Below are 16,766 nucleotides of genomic sequence, written 5' to 3'. Positions count from 1 at the left end.
ATATATTTTTTCTTTTCATGTCATAATTTAGAACAAAATTTTACTCTAAGGTCACTTTATTTCTTTTATATGTGTATATATATTTCTTGTTTTGCTTTATCTTTATGTTTTACATTCATGCTTTTGTTCATGTAAAAATGCATTTTTTGTAAGTGTTGTAGTGTTGAACTTGTAGTTCTGTAAAGCATCTTTGAACGTGTACATGTGCATAAAAAGAGTGCCATATAAATTTGGTATATATAATGATAAAGTACATAAACTTTCTTGGAACAGTCGGTAATCTAAAAAATCTATAAAATGGAAATGAGAGGGTGGGGTGGAGATTATCCCTGTTTGGGGCATGTCAACCCGTAATTACATTATTATCAACTAGTTAAGACAAGAAAGTGGCAAACAATAATTCATGCAGACATGCAGACATAAACTCTCCAATGTGTTACAAAAAAAACAGACAATTTAATGTCAAATATATAGACAAGTGAATCTGAACTATTACTACACCATTGTAATTGCACAAAAATGCATTCGTAAGATTTAGAGGAAATAGCATCAGGGTATCACACTGGAGTAATTATTATCGACCATCAAATGGAAAGCGTAGCGGGCCAATCACACAAACATGTACCGTCCTTTTAATGTTTTACAATGTGTCTTCTTTTGATGTTCGATTAGAATAAGTATAATATTTAATTTTCTCTAGTGTATAATCTATATCCCGTAACATACATGGTACGAAACACATAGTTTATGAAGTGTTCTCAGGTTTCCCTTGTATTCCGTCCCTATACCTTTCATATAATATAATGTATTTGTTGCTGTGGATATTTTAAGCAGCACATCTGCTATATCTTTCTGTTAAGTCTCTGTTTGTGGCAGACCTGCCGTGCGATGTTTGAATTTGGCTTTGTTTAGCTTTGTTTGTTGTGAACTTTGCTTCCAGGAATATCTTACCTTTGTAATTTCTACAAGTTCGGACGATCTGTGGTAAAATCTGGTTTAAGCCTCTCTAGTGTTGTGATTTAAAGATTTCTATCATCAAATCCTCTTAATATAAGCAAACAGTTGCGAAAGGAAAAACAAGTTGACAATATAGAAGTAAAAGTCGTTTTTCCATTTATTTTTGTTTGAAATTCTTAATAAGAAACAAGCAAATTCGATTAATTGGTATCCCCCGCCGAAAGGGTTTGTGGTGAGGAATGGCAAAAAAATATATCCAGCAAAAAGTTAAGAATATTACTAAGATGCAAATAATTTCATTAGTCAAAATCAGTTTAACAGAAAACAAATGTTTAATTAAAGAGTACATAATAAATGTATGATACTTTGATCCTGACTAAAGAATTTATTTTGAATGGAATATGCTTACTGTAATAAGCTTAGCTTTTAAAATGAAATGCAGTTAATTGAAATGTGAGCTTGATGTTTAACTGGAACGAAATATTGTCTTTGAGTGGTTTGGCACCAAGTGTTGCTGTTTAACATGTACATTTGAACTTAAAAGAACAGATGTTCTTAAGAGAACACAATCAAGTAGGATATCTTGCTCGGGGCAAGGTTGGTGCAGCTACAACTTAACATGTTGAAGGTTTGAACAAATTTAAATAAAAAAGGAATGGAAATATTATGTATATATATATATATAAATATATGATTATATTTTTTTAGGGGGCAGGGGTGTGTGGACATGCGAGGAAACAAAACTTCACATGTTGATTATAAATATTGATGGAAAAAAATGGGGAAGGAAAGGGGGGGGGATGCATGATCGGTGGTGGGCATTACTGGCTGGAGGAGCGAGGTGGGAGAATGGTACAACTTGCATGTTGATAAATATTCAGGGAAGGTTTGAAAAAAATCTAACATAAGAAAAGAAAAATAATAAAAAAAAAATTTTTTTTCGGGGGGGGGGGGGGGGGGGGCTTGCGAGGGGAAGGGGGTGTGACAAGGCAAGAGGGTGACCAGGTGTGGGTGCACTACTTCACAGGTTTATAATAAATGTTCATGGAAAAAAATGAAAGAAATTTAATGAAAAACTACATAATGGTAAGTTTGTTATGTACAAATATGTGGATTGTTATACAATTAAAGGGCAATAACTCTGAAGTTACTAAAGAAACTTGAACGAAATTGTGTTTGCAAAATCATATTATAGTGATCTAAATTCTGTTTAAGTTTCATAGTTCAAGGTCAAATATATCAAAAGTTATGATGCAGAAATTGCCATATTTATAGTACCCTATATAATTAACACTAGAAACTTCCAAGGGCCATAACTTTGGTGTTACTTGAGCAATCTGACTAAACCTTGAAAGGCCCCATAACCTCATAGTGGTGGACATGTATGAAGTTTTAATTTTAAAAATCTAAAATAAGAAATGATTTTTTTTGGGTGGGGGTGGGTCGGGGTCGGGGTCGGGGTCGGGAGGGGGAGGGGGTGTGACCAAGTGACCAAGGTAAGGGGATTACCAGGTGTGGGTACACAACTTCACATGTTTACAATAATTGTTCAAGGAAAAGAATGAAAGAAATTTAATGAAATTCAACCAAATGGTAAGTTTGTTATGTACAAATATGTTGATTTTTATTCAATTAAAGGGCAATAACTATGAAGTTACAAAAGAAATCTCAACGAAATTGTGTGTGCACAACCACATTATGGTGACCTAAATTCTGTTTAAGTTTCATAGTTCTAGGTCAAATATATAAAAAGTTATGATGCAGAAATTGCCATATTTATAGTACCCTATATAGTTAACACTAGAAACTTCTAAGGGCCATAACTCTGGTGTTACTTGGGCAAACTGACTGAAACTTGATGGGCCGCATAAACTCATAGTGGTAAACAAGTATTTGAAGTTTTATAAAAATATTCCCAATCACTTCCTAGATATGGCTCCGAACGGACGGACGGATGGACGGACGGAAAGACGGACAACGCCAAAACTATATCCCTCCGACTTTCGTCGGGGGATAAAAAATTGTTCTTGTTTCATGACTTGACAAATAATAAGCAATTACTCTTGCAAATGCTTTCTCTGTTAAAGCATTAGTCTTCTCTTCTATCAGGTTATGTGTTAAATAATTAAGTATAAAGGGTAGAAAAAACGAATGTGCTAAAAATCGAAAATTTTGTTTATTTAATATATGTTCGATAACCAATGCAGATGAAAATCAGAGTTCTCATATAACTTAAGAGCGGTACCTTTGTACATCATCTTTTATTGCACTAATACTGGAAAGTCAAAAGAAATATTTTGTAATTAATTCTGTAATGTATCAAGTTTTATGCAAGATACCGTAAATAGTAGTAAGCTTTTATTACATGAACAATCACTTCTGACTTTAAAATTGATCCATTGATGTACGTTATCTTTCACAATATTTATCTCATCTAGTGGCGGCAACTGATAAGTATTTTTATTTCATTTCGTAATTTATTTGTGTAGTAAATGCGAAATATTATGATGATATTGATTTATACTCTATTTGTAGGGGCTAAAACAAACTTTGCATGGAACTCCTCAATTTTCGGATTGAGACCTTTGGTTTAGGTTACAAAAAGTACAAAAAAAGGTTTTATCCATAGACTTTTAGGCGAGTTTGTATTATTCTTTAAACTTTACGTATAATATTTCAGTTTTGTCAAACGCCATGTCAACGAGTTTTGCGTCTTTTGTTTATTTAACTGAGGACTATATACGCCGCTTTTCATGGAATTTCAATCTAGTGTATCATTGAAAGCTTCATGTACATCGCCGTATGTTCTGATCTGCGGACGTCTTTAAAACTGTACTTTTGGTACTTGTAACATGTGCAAATGTTGAGTTCAGGTCCAGCCGGGGTTAGAGGATGTTGACTGTAGCATCCATTTAGACAACATTGTACCTCCTTGAACATGTGTACGTGTAAACGTTTTTAGAGTAGTCCACGTACAACTGACTGAAAACTTAAATCTAATCCTATGTACTATATACATAATGTATTTTTGATAAATTTAATGATGACTTTACAAAAAGTAAAACGTTGACGTTATTGAATAAAATAGTGAAATTTTGCTCGAAATTATGGTCTTTTATGGTGAAAGTGGTTACCTTTTTCTAACACTCTGTTCATAATAGGGTTATCAAATATCTTATGCCTATGAATTTTGTAACTAACTATCCAAAGAAAAGTAAATTTAAATACTTCTATTATTCATTATTCAAAAAATATATCAAACGCCATTATTTTTGTACGAAGACTATTGCAAGAACTTGAAGTACGACACTGGGTCACCGCAATTGATTGCGTGCGACATACGATGCATACTCAAAGCACTTTTCCTATTCATTAACCTAAAATTAAAATATTCTGAAAATACAAGTAATTAAACAGTTCAATTTATAGAGTTGTATGGGGTGGTTTTAAAATAGTGTTGCTGTAAAAGATCTTCCTTTCTGTGGTGTTTCTTTGTGACACAAGCCATGACCAAGAAACCGAGGGCCGCCAGAAGTGCTGCTGCTACACCCAGCTCATAAGCCAAATCATATGTTCCATATACATCTCGTATGCTACCTAAAATTACAATCACAAAATAAAATTGCCAATGTTTCAATTAGATCATTAACTTCTATTTTATTGTTTTCAAGAATATACGGCAAATAACAAACCTGTTAGTCATCAAAGACATATCTTTTGCTTGCTATAGTTCTCAAGTAGATATGACAATATACATTGGACGTTTTTTGAAACAACTTAGACCATTATGTTTGGAATATGTGGAAAAACAACTTGGGCTATATACGACTACAATATTGATTTATTTAAATACAATTATAGAAGTGCCGTACCTCCTACAAAATTGCACAGTAAGTTTGCAATTCCAATAACCAGGAGAAGCTGAGACAAAGCTTGCAGAAACTTTTCATGTCCCACTAAGTCGTAAATAACAACAGGTGTCATTGCGATAAGAATTCCAAATCCGAAACCATGTACAATGCAGGCAGCAATCATCCAGATTTTGAGAGTTTGCAGTTTCATTACGAGGGTATGACCTAGGGCTATCAAAGGACAAACGTAAAACATGTTGTAAAGTGCTGGAAATATTGCATCTAAACTTCAATATGTACTGACGATACGTCCAACCAGATTCGCAAATCCGAACACAGAAGCATTGAGTTCCAAATTCTTCTGAATATCCAATGGATACCATTTGGTCAACCAGAAACCACGGTTCTAAATTGACTGTTAAATGAACACATTTCGTTTAAAAATGTAACTAAAATGTAGGCAAACAATTTTATTATAAGGTTCAAAAAGCAATGTTACATGAAACCATTTTTTTTTATCAATTATTCTTTGTTACTGAACACGAACGTTCACCTTTGCTGAATTTGTTTCCATTTACATAAGTAAACGCAAATAAATTGGTGATTAATAATAATGACAGAATGTTTTTAGAAAACTAACACCTTGTGCATTTTGCCTTCTCTGCTAAGCAGGCCGTCGTTTAAGGAGGTAGTATACCATAACATTTGTATGTGGACATGCCAAACCGGAGTGAACGTGACAGTTACGACAACGTTTACGAGAAGTTAAGTGTGTTTTTATATTTATTCTTTTGAAAAAAAATCATTAACCTGTCTCTGATCTGATACTTAATGGTTTAATAATGCTGAAATAATTAATAAATTACCATGGAAACGCTACAAAACATTGTTGCGTTAAAATGACGTCATCGAGATAATGACGTTACGTGTCAGTTAGCGCGCAAAATTAATGACTTTTATCTTGACAGTACGTAGTTCTGGGCATTTCTTTTCTTTCAACTATTTTCAAAAAGCCATTATTTCCCGAAATATTTTAAGAGTCTTCCGCTCTGAATAATGATCAATATTTTGCGGCTTTTATGTAAGTATATTTAAGTGTTATGCGGAATATAAAGATCTGGATGTTGGTAACTGATGTTATGGGGAATATAGTTGAGTGAAAGATTACATATTACGACCATTTTCAAGTAAAAATTAGGCAGTTTGATTTTATAATACCTATTTTCCCATTTCGATTGATAATTTGGTATTTATATACTAAAACTATGCTCTAAAATTGTTCAAATTTCAGTAGAAAGTAGTGATTTCTTGAATTTAATTAATGTTACCATAGAAACGAATCTAGTAACCAATATATCTAAATGTAAAATTCAAATGCGTTGACGCTGGTCTATTTCAGCTTTAGCTTTTTATCTGATTTCAACACTATACATAATAATTGCAAGCACAATGAATTTTTCATAAAATTGTCAGACCATGGGTACAGCTGTAAGTATTTTAAGCTTTGAAATTTGTTTAAGTAAATGCAAATAACACGAACATATTGCTAACGTAATAAATAAAATGTTTTGAAGCTACATTAAACGAGAAAGATAATTATATTTAATATTTTTCAAAGAAATTGCTATAAAAAGCAAGATGTTTTAAACACCTTTTAAGGTGTCAGCCGCTCAACCCGGGGTCGCATGTTCGAACCCCACTGGGGTCACGACCATAACTTCTCATATGACACCAGTACAGGTTTTCCCAGAAAGCGGTCTCGAGAGTGGTTCAAATAAGCTAAAAGCTTTCATCACAATCGAGCTTAAATAAATTAGTATAAACTACACTGAACAGCTTTGTTGCCATGGTTACTTTAAACGTTAAGATAAATAGGGTACCATTTAAAGTGTTTTGTATTCTGCTGATAATAGTACCCTTATATTCCATGTTGGTCATTCACAGAATGGCGCTGAAGTCGTCAAAACCCCATTATCATATATAGTTGTTTAAAAATGAAAGAAAATGCGTTACCATGGAAATACGAGCTCTGCGACATATACGTTTATAGCTTATATTATATTATAACGCGCATACTAGTAAAATTATCAACTACGCAGAATTATACGGATAACAGTGAGCCCGAAATACACTGAAAAGTGTTAAATTTCCGTATTTTCATTCTTCTTACAAAATAAAATAACTTTTAAGGGTCATGTACTTCAAACCTGGATAAAAATTATACTGTACTGGAAAGAGATAAACGAACTTGAGATTGTACCAGTTAAAACATTAAATTACACGAAATACAATAAATGCTATGGTTCATCTAATTTGAGTTAACCCTGGTAACAAGGTATACTACCTCCTTAAGCCAACATAGTACTTATTATTGAAGGTTTATTACCGGTGTTTTCCTATCATATATATCTTTAAGCTTACCTGTCCCAAATAATATCACAATGATAACGATATATAACCACATCACTGGGCTCAACAGCTCTTTGCCACTAACTTCACCAGAATAGCTAGCATCTTTATCGTCTTTACTGACAGGTAGGTTTCTTGAATAATAGATAAGAAGCCCACAAGGAACACCATGTAGAGCAATACTTGCAAGAAGAACAAAGGCCCCGGACCAGTGATAGTAAGTAAGAAATGCTTCATAAACCATAGGTACTGTCATCTGCCCCAAGCTGCCCGAAACTGCTAGTAACGCTAACTGAAATCCCGGGTCTTCATTATATATCATGCCCACGACTACAAACGGGGCTAGAGATCCTATTGATACACCAGTACCTGAAACAAGGCAAGCAATACATATACAGTTTATCTTTCATGCAATTACCTAATCTCATATTTATACAACAAGAATATCATCTGTTATTTTCTTCCTAGGAGGGAAAGAACATGTTGTCGAGGACATAATTTACCAGATATTTTCCCTCGCAAAAGGAGGAAATACTAGCTCATTAAGAACATTATATTTTCATTGATCTACTTTAGCTAATTTAAAATATCCAGGATTTCCCGCAAATGATTGAGAAATAATTTATCTCAACAATGATTACGTCGTTGAATAAAGTCAACGTCAGAGGTATAAGATACATAGGTAGAATATATCTAGGGCGTACCTATGATTTTGTTAAAAGAAGATACATTACTTAAATTCAAACACGAAATTTGTTATTAATATTTGCATTCTTAACGACATCCACCAATCGTGGGCCTATTTTGTGCCGAATACATTTTCATCATTGACGCAATGACTTTCTACCATTTGTTCTGTAATAGAACTCGACAACGCCATTGCCTATGTCATTTGTCAGAATGGTTAGTAAAAATCCGAATATTACTTAAATAAACGGAAAACAATCCAAAGAGTACAATGAAGTTATATACTATATACAACTTTCCATATGGTATTCTTAAATGTTTGTTAAGAATCGTAACTCATTAATTTTTACGTTTTCGTACACTTTATACGGACATTTTGTTTGTTTGTCGCCTACTAGCTTTTATGGGTTAGTAGAGCTTTGGGTTGTATTTGGGACCCTGGGGTTGGTAGTAAGGATGTAACAGATACGATCCTGAATGATATGATCCTGTAGTTATATAAATATACAATTACAAATTGATGGGGCACAAAATGGCATTGTTTACATTTTAAATAATGGTGGAGAAAACGGAGAGTGGTGTGATTGGTTATTGACGAGTGCAAAAGTTAATCGAATAAAATTGGTTAAGTGACGGAGGGACTATCTAGAGCTCTAAATACGACTACATACTTTACTAGTTAGAATACACTATTCCTGCTATAAAACGGGTTCTTTTAGAATACGGAGACTGACGATTGTCATGTTGAAATATACTTTTCACAAAAGGACTTATTAAACATAAAGATGCTAACAGGGACCAAAATGTACAAATCCACCCTATGACATGTTGATTAGGTTTTCTGTGTCCAATAGCTTTCTTATTTATGATGAAATTGAAAATTTTGGAATAACGTTAACATTGTTGGCAAAAAAAACTTCTATGTGAATTTATATCTCAACCATTTGGAAAGCGCAATTCAAATTTAAAGAAAATATTGCTATCTTATTATTAAACATTCCTCGCTGTCCCCTAGGACGTTAGAAGCCTATTTTTATTGCGATGCACAATCCTCTTTACACGTTAAAGATATTTTGCTTGGTTCTCTACCTATAAGTATAAAACTCTCCATGTAGTGTTTCAGATCCGTCACGTGAGATATACTGGTTAGAATTACAACAGTTACTTAGAGTTAAAATAGTCGTTTCTGGTGAATAGTAAACTTACCTCATCGATAAATGAAACAATTTTAATGTTTGTACAAGCGCGTAGCGCGATTAATAAAGACAAAATTGTCTACTGTATGTATCTGATGTATTCCATATTCATAAAAGTAACATAAGGTGTCTTTTTATTTTAAGCTAGTTGACGAAAACCAATCATATAAATAAACACAAACTATATTATTCATAGCGTGAGTGATAAACTACAGTATTTCATCAGTTGGCATAAAATGCATTCTAACTTACCAGTTATTACTCCAGTGCAAACGATAATAGTTTGAAAATTTCGTGCAAATGAGCTGGTGACGAAACCCAAACATCCCAAAAGAGAGCCCGCAACCATGCACATGCCTATTCCGAATCTCTTTATTGGTAATGTCCATAAAACTCCTAGTAGAATGATATAAATGAAATTGCATAATATATATTTACTAGTCATAAAATTTCCTTTTGAGAGGCTCATACATATGCTTAATATTGTGACAATGTACCATTGACTGTACTTTTGTGATATATAAGTTTAAATTAATTATATAATTTAATTATTTTTGTCAAAACAACTAACTCATGAGAATATAATTAGTCAACGAAATATTACTTTCAGATAAGTTCCCCACAAATTTCATTTTTTTTACGGCATTAGGTTTACCAAATTCCAGTTAGAAAGAAACATTATACCTCCTCCGATAGCAATAAGATTGAATGTTCCTTGAATCAAAGCGCTGTTCAATCTGGAAGTGCTGAAAACATTTATAAGATCCGCATACATAACACTAAATCCGTATATTAATCCCGATGAAATAAAATATTGAACGGAACAAACAAATGTGACTAGGCCCCTTCGCCTTGTACGTACGTATTCCGTCATTTTTGTTTGTTGCGATATTGTTGTAATATTTGTATCAACTGCATCAGAACACAGGTGAAAGCAATTAAAATGAAATATATTTATTTCTAATTAATGTTAGAGCCTTAACAATATTTAATAATGAAATTGCGTGATACTTTACCTATCTTGAACAGACCAAGTAAAGCTGGGTCTGCTATCATGTTATTTGGTTACATTCCATTCTTACAAAGCAAAGAATATTACTTAAATAAATGGAAAACAATCCATTTTAAATATTTTAATTATCCGCAACATGTCCTCTTTATATCCAATCATTCCGATCGCGGCGCAGTCCCAGATATTTGCTATACATAACTTTACCACAAACGCACAATGTATATAACTGTTTACTGCCAGTGCGGGAAAGATCACCGTCCTAGCATTGCAAAAAAGCAGACATGTACTTCAGGTTAGTCAAATGCAGATGATACTGATAGGTTCTCATAGATGGGCAACATTGGTCGATTTCGTCTCAAAATGGAGTGTCTTAAAACTAATTTTTAATTAGTGTACATCTTAGTTTACAGTATACTGATTCAATTCTTTTTCAATTTCATGTAACAATTACATCTTGAGACCCAATTATCAGCACTTAACAGTATTTCAATGATATTGGAACAATAAATAGTTTGTTAGTACAATATATCTTTTTACCAAAAATAAAACAATATTGAGATGGTATATTGCATATATTATAAGAAAATAAGTCTGTTTTCAGTGTGGTATTTTTGGGATCATGGAGTCCATACAATAGATGTGTAATAGAGTTCCGCTTAAACCGGTGCTAGGGGGCGTAGCTGGGCAGATTAAGTCAATTTTTCGGGAAAATACTGCATCTGGTCATGCAAGCATGAAATTTGGCATGTGTACTCGTCTGAGCTTCCTTCTTTCAAAAAACCCGTTAGCCACTTGAAAATTCAATATGGTGGCCATTTTTCAAGATGGCCGCCACAGGAAGTTGATTTTTGACTTGAACAGACTTAAACCGAGTTTTTATTTGTCAATTTTGAGGAAAAGATATTTTTTAAGATGTTTTGAGTGTGCAAATCCTATTTTTAGACACTATAAGACTGGTTTCAAAATCAAATATGGCGTCTTTTTACAAGATGGCCGCCGTTTTATGTGAAAGAACTAATTTGCCATTAATACTGACGTTCCTAGTTGAATCAGTTTTAATGTTATAGTCGGATAACATATTTAGAGTGTTGAAGGACAGTTTTTGTCTCGCCTGTGACTTTAGGAACTGACGGCGGACAAAGGCGTAGCTTTTCCGGCGGGACGGTAATGACGACGGCGGCGGTCGCGTCAACGTTAAGTTTGTATGTCAAGTCCTTATCTCAGAAACTACTCTGTTTATTGGGTTGAAACTTCACACATGCCTTTGTGGCCATGAGGTGCTGTACCAGGTCAAGTTCCATTACTCTGACATAGATTTTAACAGAATTATCTCCCTTTCTAACTTATCATTTTCAATGTTAGGTCTTCGTATTAAGTATTTTTCTCAAAAACTGTTAGGTTAATAGAGTTTAAACTTCACATGCGCCTTCGTGGTCATTAGGTACTGTACAAAGTCAAGTTCAATAACTCTGACATGAATGTTAACAAAATTATCCCCCTTTCAAAATTAGAAATTGTAACGTTAAGTTTTTATGTCTCTACATGGAATGTTATTCAATTATGTCCCTTTATGGCCGTCACTGCCGATTAGAGCTTGTGGTCCAGCTTTTTATAACGCAGACATTTTTAAAAATAAAGGGTATATAACATTCCACGTAGACACATTAATTTTGATAAACAGAAGAACTGCTTTGTGTCATAGGTGAAACAATGTAGATCTACTGTACTTGTATCCCCTGGAAGGCATGTCTCAAGACCTTATATTTTTGCCAAATAGTTGTCACATTTGCAGCTGTATAAATCCATAAACGGGAGTCCAAAATAATTGCATTTACATCTAGAACAACATTGTTTTACATGCACATTTTGTCAGTTCTTTACAGCTATATGCAACTGGTGGGTTGTTGTCCAGTGCATCTGCCAAAGGTCACATTGTTTCTCCCATCCCCATTCAGCAGGATTCTCGACTTCCATTTGGCAAACAATGCCTGTCCCCATATGCAACCAGCTAGGTATACAGCACCCTTTTATGTGTTTGGCAAGGGCTGCTTGTGTCGGGCCAAGAGCATCATATGGCATATGTTTTCAGGCCAACATGTCCAGTCTGACGCCATAATTATCTGCTATAGAACTTGACATGTCTTACATAAAGATGACAAGCTTTTCATGAACACCCTTGTCCTCATTAGATATCACTGGCTGATATACACCTAAAATCTCAAAGACATCTGTCACTTCCGAACAAACATTCCAAGTTTGTCAAATAGTCTTTTTACTTTCCCCCCGGAAACCTGACACTACATCAAAACCTGTAAACGCATGAAAGAAAGCAATACCTTTTGCTTTCTCATGGCCAATTGATTGAATGACATCATTTATCTGAATCCATCTCAAATTTGTTCCCTGTCCGAAGGCTACCCACAGTTGTTCAAGGCCACGCACGATCTTTCAGCTCAGAAAATACATGAATAGCGGTGGCAACTAAATCTGTGTCTGTAGCTTTACTGGCAAGCTGTTTATGACCCTCCACAACAGCATGCATGCATAACCGTCCGTATATCGAATTCCTCATGACTGCATGGCGTCAGACCTTCAAGACTTATTCTCCTGATTGCATACAGTCTTTTCCTCTCTGGTCAAAATTACAGTTATTTGTGTGTGCATTTCAACATGCCTGTCGGCCGAAAAATAAAAAGATCAGTCTTGTTATTATTATCCTCCAAGAAACTGCACCAATTGGGTGGGATTTTCCTGTTGCTAGTAACCCTTCGTCTAGCGTCATGACCTCATGTCGTTTTTATTGTCATCGCTTTTCATGTATTTTCTGAGCTGGAAGGGCTTGGCCTTTTACAGCTGTGGGTAGCCTTCAAACAGGGAACAAATTTGAATTGGATTCCCATACATGATGCCATTCAATCATTCGGCCATGTCAATCTGTATTGTCAGGTTTTCGGGAAAAGGGTAGAAAGGCTGTTTGTAGAACTTGGAATGTTTGCCGGGAAGTGATAAATGTCTTTGAGAACCAAGGAGTATATCGGACAGTGATGACTAATGAGGACAAGATGGTTCTTGAAATGTTTGTCATCTTGATTGTGTCAGACTAGACATGTTTGCCCCAAAACATAGGTCATATAATGTTATTCCCCCAACTCAAGCAGCCTTTGCCGAACACACAAAGCGTGCTCCATACCTAGCTGGTTGCATATGGGGACAGGCACAGTTTTGCCAAATGGAAGTCGAGAATCCTGCTGAATGGGAATGGGAGAAACATGGTGACCTTTGGCAGATACACTGGACAACAACCCACCAGTTGCAAATAACTATGAAGGACTGACCAAATGTGCGTGTAAAACAGAATGTTGTGGTAGGTGTCTTAATGCAATTGGACAGATCTATACAGCTGCAAATGTGACAACTATTTGGACAAAATATAAACATGCTTTCCAGAGGAAACAAGTATGGTAGACCTGCATTGTTTCAGCTATTATACAAAGCAGGTCTTTTGTTTATCAAAATTGATGTGTCTACGTGGTTTGCGAAATACACTTAAATTTTTAAAATGTCTGCCTTATATAAAGTTTGACTACAAGTTCCAATCAAGCAGTGACGGTCATAAAGGGACATAATTTAGATATATTCCATTTAGAGACACAAAAACTTATCATTACAATTTCCAATTTTAAAAGGGGGTAATTTTGTTACAATTCATGTCAGAATATGGAACTTGGCTTTGTAGAGTGCCTAATGACCATGAAGGCATGTGTGAAGTTTCAGTCCAATTTAAACAGTAATTTCTGAGAAAAAAAACTTTATACGAAGACTTAACGTTGAAAATTCTAATGTTTAAAAGGGGGATAATTTTGTTAAAATGTATGTCAGAGTTATTGAGCTTGTCTTTGTACAGCGCCTAATGATTACAAAGACGCGTGTTAAGTTTCAATCCAATAAACAGAGTAGTTTCTGAGAAATAAACTTGACATACAACCTTAACGTTGACGTCACCACCGCCGTCGTCATTGCCGTCGCCGTCGGAAAAGCTACGCCTCTGTCCGCCATCAGTTTTAAAAGTCGCAGGCGAGACAAAACTGTCCTTCAACACTCTAAATATATGTTATTTGTCCATAACATTAAAATTGATTTGACTAGGAACGTCAGTGTTAATGGCAAATTAGTGCTTTTTACATGAAACGGCGACCATCTTGAAAGAAAGACGCCATATTGGATTTTGAAACCAGTCTTTTGTGTATCAAAAATAGGTTTTGCACACGCAAAGCATCTTAAGAGATATTTTTTCTCAAAATTGACAAAAATAAACTCTGCATAGGTGTGTTCAAGTCAAAAATCAATTTCCTGTGGCGGCCATCTTGAAAAATGGCCGCCATTTTGAACGGGCTTTTTGAAAAAAGTAGCCTCAGACGAGTATACATGCCAAATTGCATGCTTGCATCACCAAATGCAGTATTGTTTCAGTTATCTGCCTAGCTAAAAACCACACCCTGTAAAATGCTTCCATTACAAGACAAGAACACTAGAATCATATCTCAGTTTATTTGAACACATTTTATTTACTGATGATTTGACATTATTTAAGTTTTTCGGAAATATTACTTAAGACAATTGCTTAAAGTGTCAGCCACATTTTAAACAAAGGCATTATGCGCCTTTAACTTTGTTATGAAAATATATAACAATTATTGTTGGGAATTGGCAAATTATTAAATGATATAAACATTGCGTTTATAGTAACATTTTAGGTTTTGTATTGTGTGTGTCAACTGGTAATTCAGTGTGCCTTCTATAACCACGGATATTTTGTATGATGCCATGTTAGTGAAATGAGCACATTTTAAAATGTACAAATATATCTTTCAAATAAATAAGTATGAGTAAAATATGAACGTTTAGATATTATAAGCAATCACTCGGTTTACGAACGTAGGGTATATTAATAGTTTTCTTTACTGTTGTTGATCTAAAATGAAATATTACAATGTTTAATTTAATAAAAACATTTTTTTTTCAAAGGACCATTTTTCCTGAAGTACATCCAGCCCGAAACAAAGATAGGGTAGTGTGCATGCTTTTTTTTTTTTTTCTTTTTCTTATGGTAGGTCAATTTTAAGATACTGGGGATCTATGTGAAAATGGACGTATTGATGAAATTTTCGGGAAATACTATATAAAGAGTTCCACGACGTAGGTTTTTATTGAAACTTTTCATAATCGTAATTGTACTTACTTTTACTCTATTGGCAATTACATACCTGATTTTTCACAATTCACCAAATATGAATTTGAGTCCTTACATTAGCAATGAAGATATTTTAGCAGATTGTTTTGTCTAAAATGTACAAATCTAATCGTATTTTACATAAAATTTTCCCTAGCTTAAAAATGCATCCTCGTAGAATACAGAGAGAGCACGACCGTGTCAGGTTTCTTAAAAAGTCTTTAAAATTTCGGACAATCTGGGGTAAATTTGGTAAAGAACATCTGTAGTTTTTAGATAGCGATATCTAATTTTATATTTAATTTTAATTCTAAGATTTCTATTATTGGAACCTCCAACTTTAACAAACTCTTGCAAAATACAGTCGGACCTCGTTATATAGACATTGCTTGTCTCCATATTTTGTTATTTCGATCGATTTAGTAAAGTACTGATTTCATTCCTTCTTATATGTTTACTGGACTGACTGTGTAGAGCGAACGAAAAGAAGAAAATCAAAAAAGATTCTTTCTTATGTAAATATATAATCTTATATAAAATTCGTTGCTTATCTTCGAGTTTTATATCCCGAATATTTCATTATCTCGTGCTAATATTTTTTGCCCCAATTCTCGATTTTGCATTGTTTTCACAATGTTTATCTCGAGTTGTTAAATCGCAAAAGGTGTCGTAATAAACTCAATCAACTGTGAATAATTAACCAATCCAAACTGTCTGACGCCTGAGTGTTTTAGCCATTTCAATTTAGAACGATTAGTGTCAAATTGAGTAATTTGATTATCATACTCGTCTTGTTACATTTTTGTCATCTTATGGCTTACATACGCTCGCTTACTATCATTATTGCTAAAGAAGTCAGAGAGGTCTACATTTCGATAGGAAGGTAAGAGATGGAGGACGAGTCATTTCATTAAAAATGATCGATGTAACGGATACTCTGATCGATGAATCATTTTCCTGACATGCCATTCCCATGTTTCACCATACAAAGCGAACCCGAAATAGGACATTCTAATATCTGATGCTTACAAATTTACCAAATAAGTGGTCAAAGGTTAGGAAATTCAAATATTTTTGTAAATCATTTTGCAAAACAAAAATATATAGATAGAGATTATGTTTTGTAAGATGACTACTGCACAGCCGGTGCACTAGGTTTTCACAAACGCTTGCTGGAAACATCTGATAAATACACATTGAGCATCATTGCAATATATTTAATTCAATTTAATGACTCATTGGAAGAAAAGTCATATAACAGTTCAATGTATAGATTTGTATGGCTTGGTTTTCGAATAATTTTGTTGTAAAATACTCTCTTTCCTGTGGCATTTCCTCGTGACACATGCTAATACTAAGAAACCAAATGTCGCTAGAAGAGCTGCTGCTATCCCTAGCTCATAAGCAAAATCGTATGTTCCATA

General features: G+C 34.2%; 2 protein-coding genes across 2 annotated transcripts; both read right to left on the bottom strand.

The window, feature by feature from the left end:
• Positions 1 to 3,155: 3,155 nt before the first annotated feature.
• Positions 3,156 to 5,069, bottom strand: LOC128549226 (monocarboxylate transporter 12-B-like). The gene is made up of 2 exons (XM_053525742.1): positions 4,830 to 5,069; positions 3,156 to 4,554 (listed from the first exon to the last, which is right to left on the bottom strand). Exons 1-2 carry the CDS (start codon positions 5,062 to 5,064, stop codon positions 4,376 to 4,378), a joined length of 414 nt encoding a protein of 137 aa, XP_053381717.1. The 5' UTR covers positions 5,065 to 5,069; the 3' UTR covers positions 3,156 to 4,375.
• A 2,107-nt stretch (positions 5,070 to 7,176) lies between these two features.
• Positions 7,177 to 10,845, bottom strand: LOC123541138 (monocarboxylate transporter 2-like). The gene is made up of 3 exons (XM_053525943.1): positions 9,785 to 10,845; positions 9,353 to 9,496; positions 7,177 to 7,586 (listed from the first exon to the last, which is right to left on the bottom strand). Exons 1-3 carry the CDS (start codon positions 9,972 to 9,974, stop codon positions 7,177 to 7,179), a joined length of 744 nt encoding a protein of 247 aa, XP_053381918.1. The 5' UTR covers positions 9,975 to 10,845.
• Positions 10,846 to 16,766: the final 5,921 nt, after the last annotated feature.

The sequence above is a fragment of the Mercenaria mercenaria genome, chromosome 16 (assembly GCF_021730395.1).
Source record: "Mercenaria mercenaria strain notata chromosome 16, MADL_Memer_1, whole genome shotgun sequence".
NCBI classification, from domain to species: domain Eukaryota; kingdom Metazoa; phylum Mollusca; class Bivalvia; order Venerida; family Veneridae; genus Mercenaria; species Mercenaria mercenaria.
This window is presented reverse-complemented; position numbering and strand designations above follow the sequence as displayed.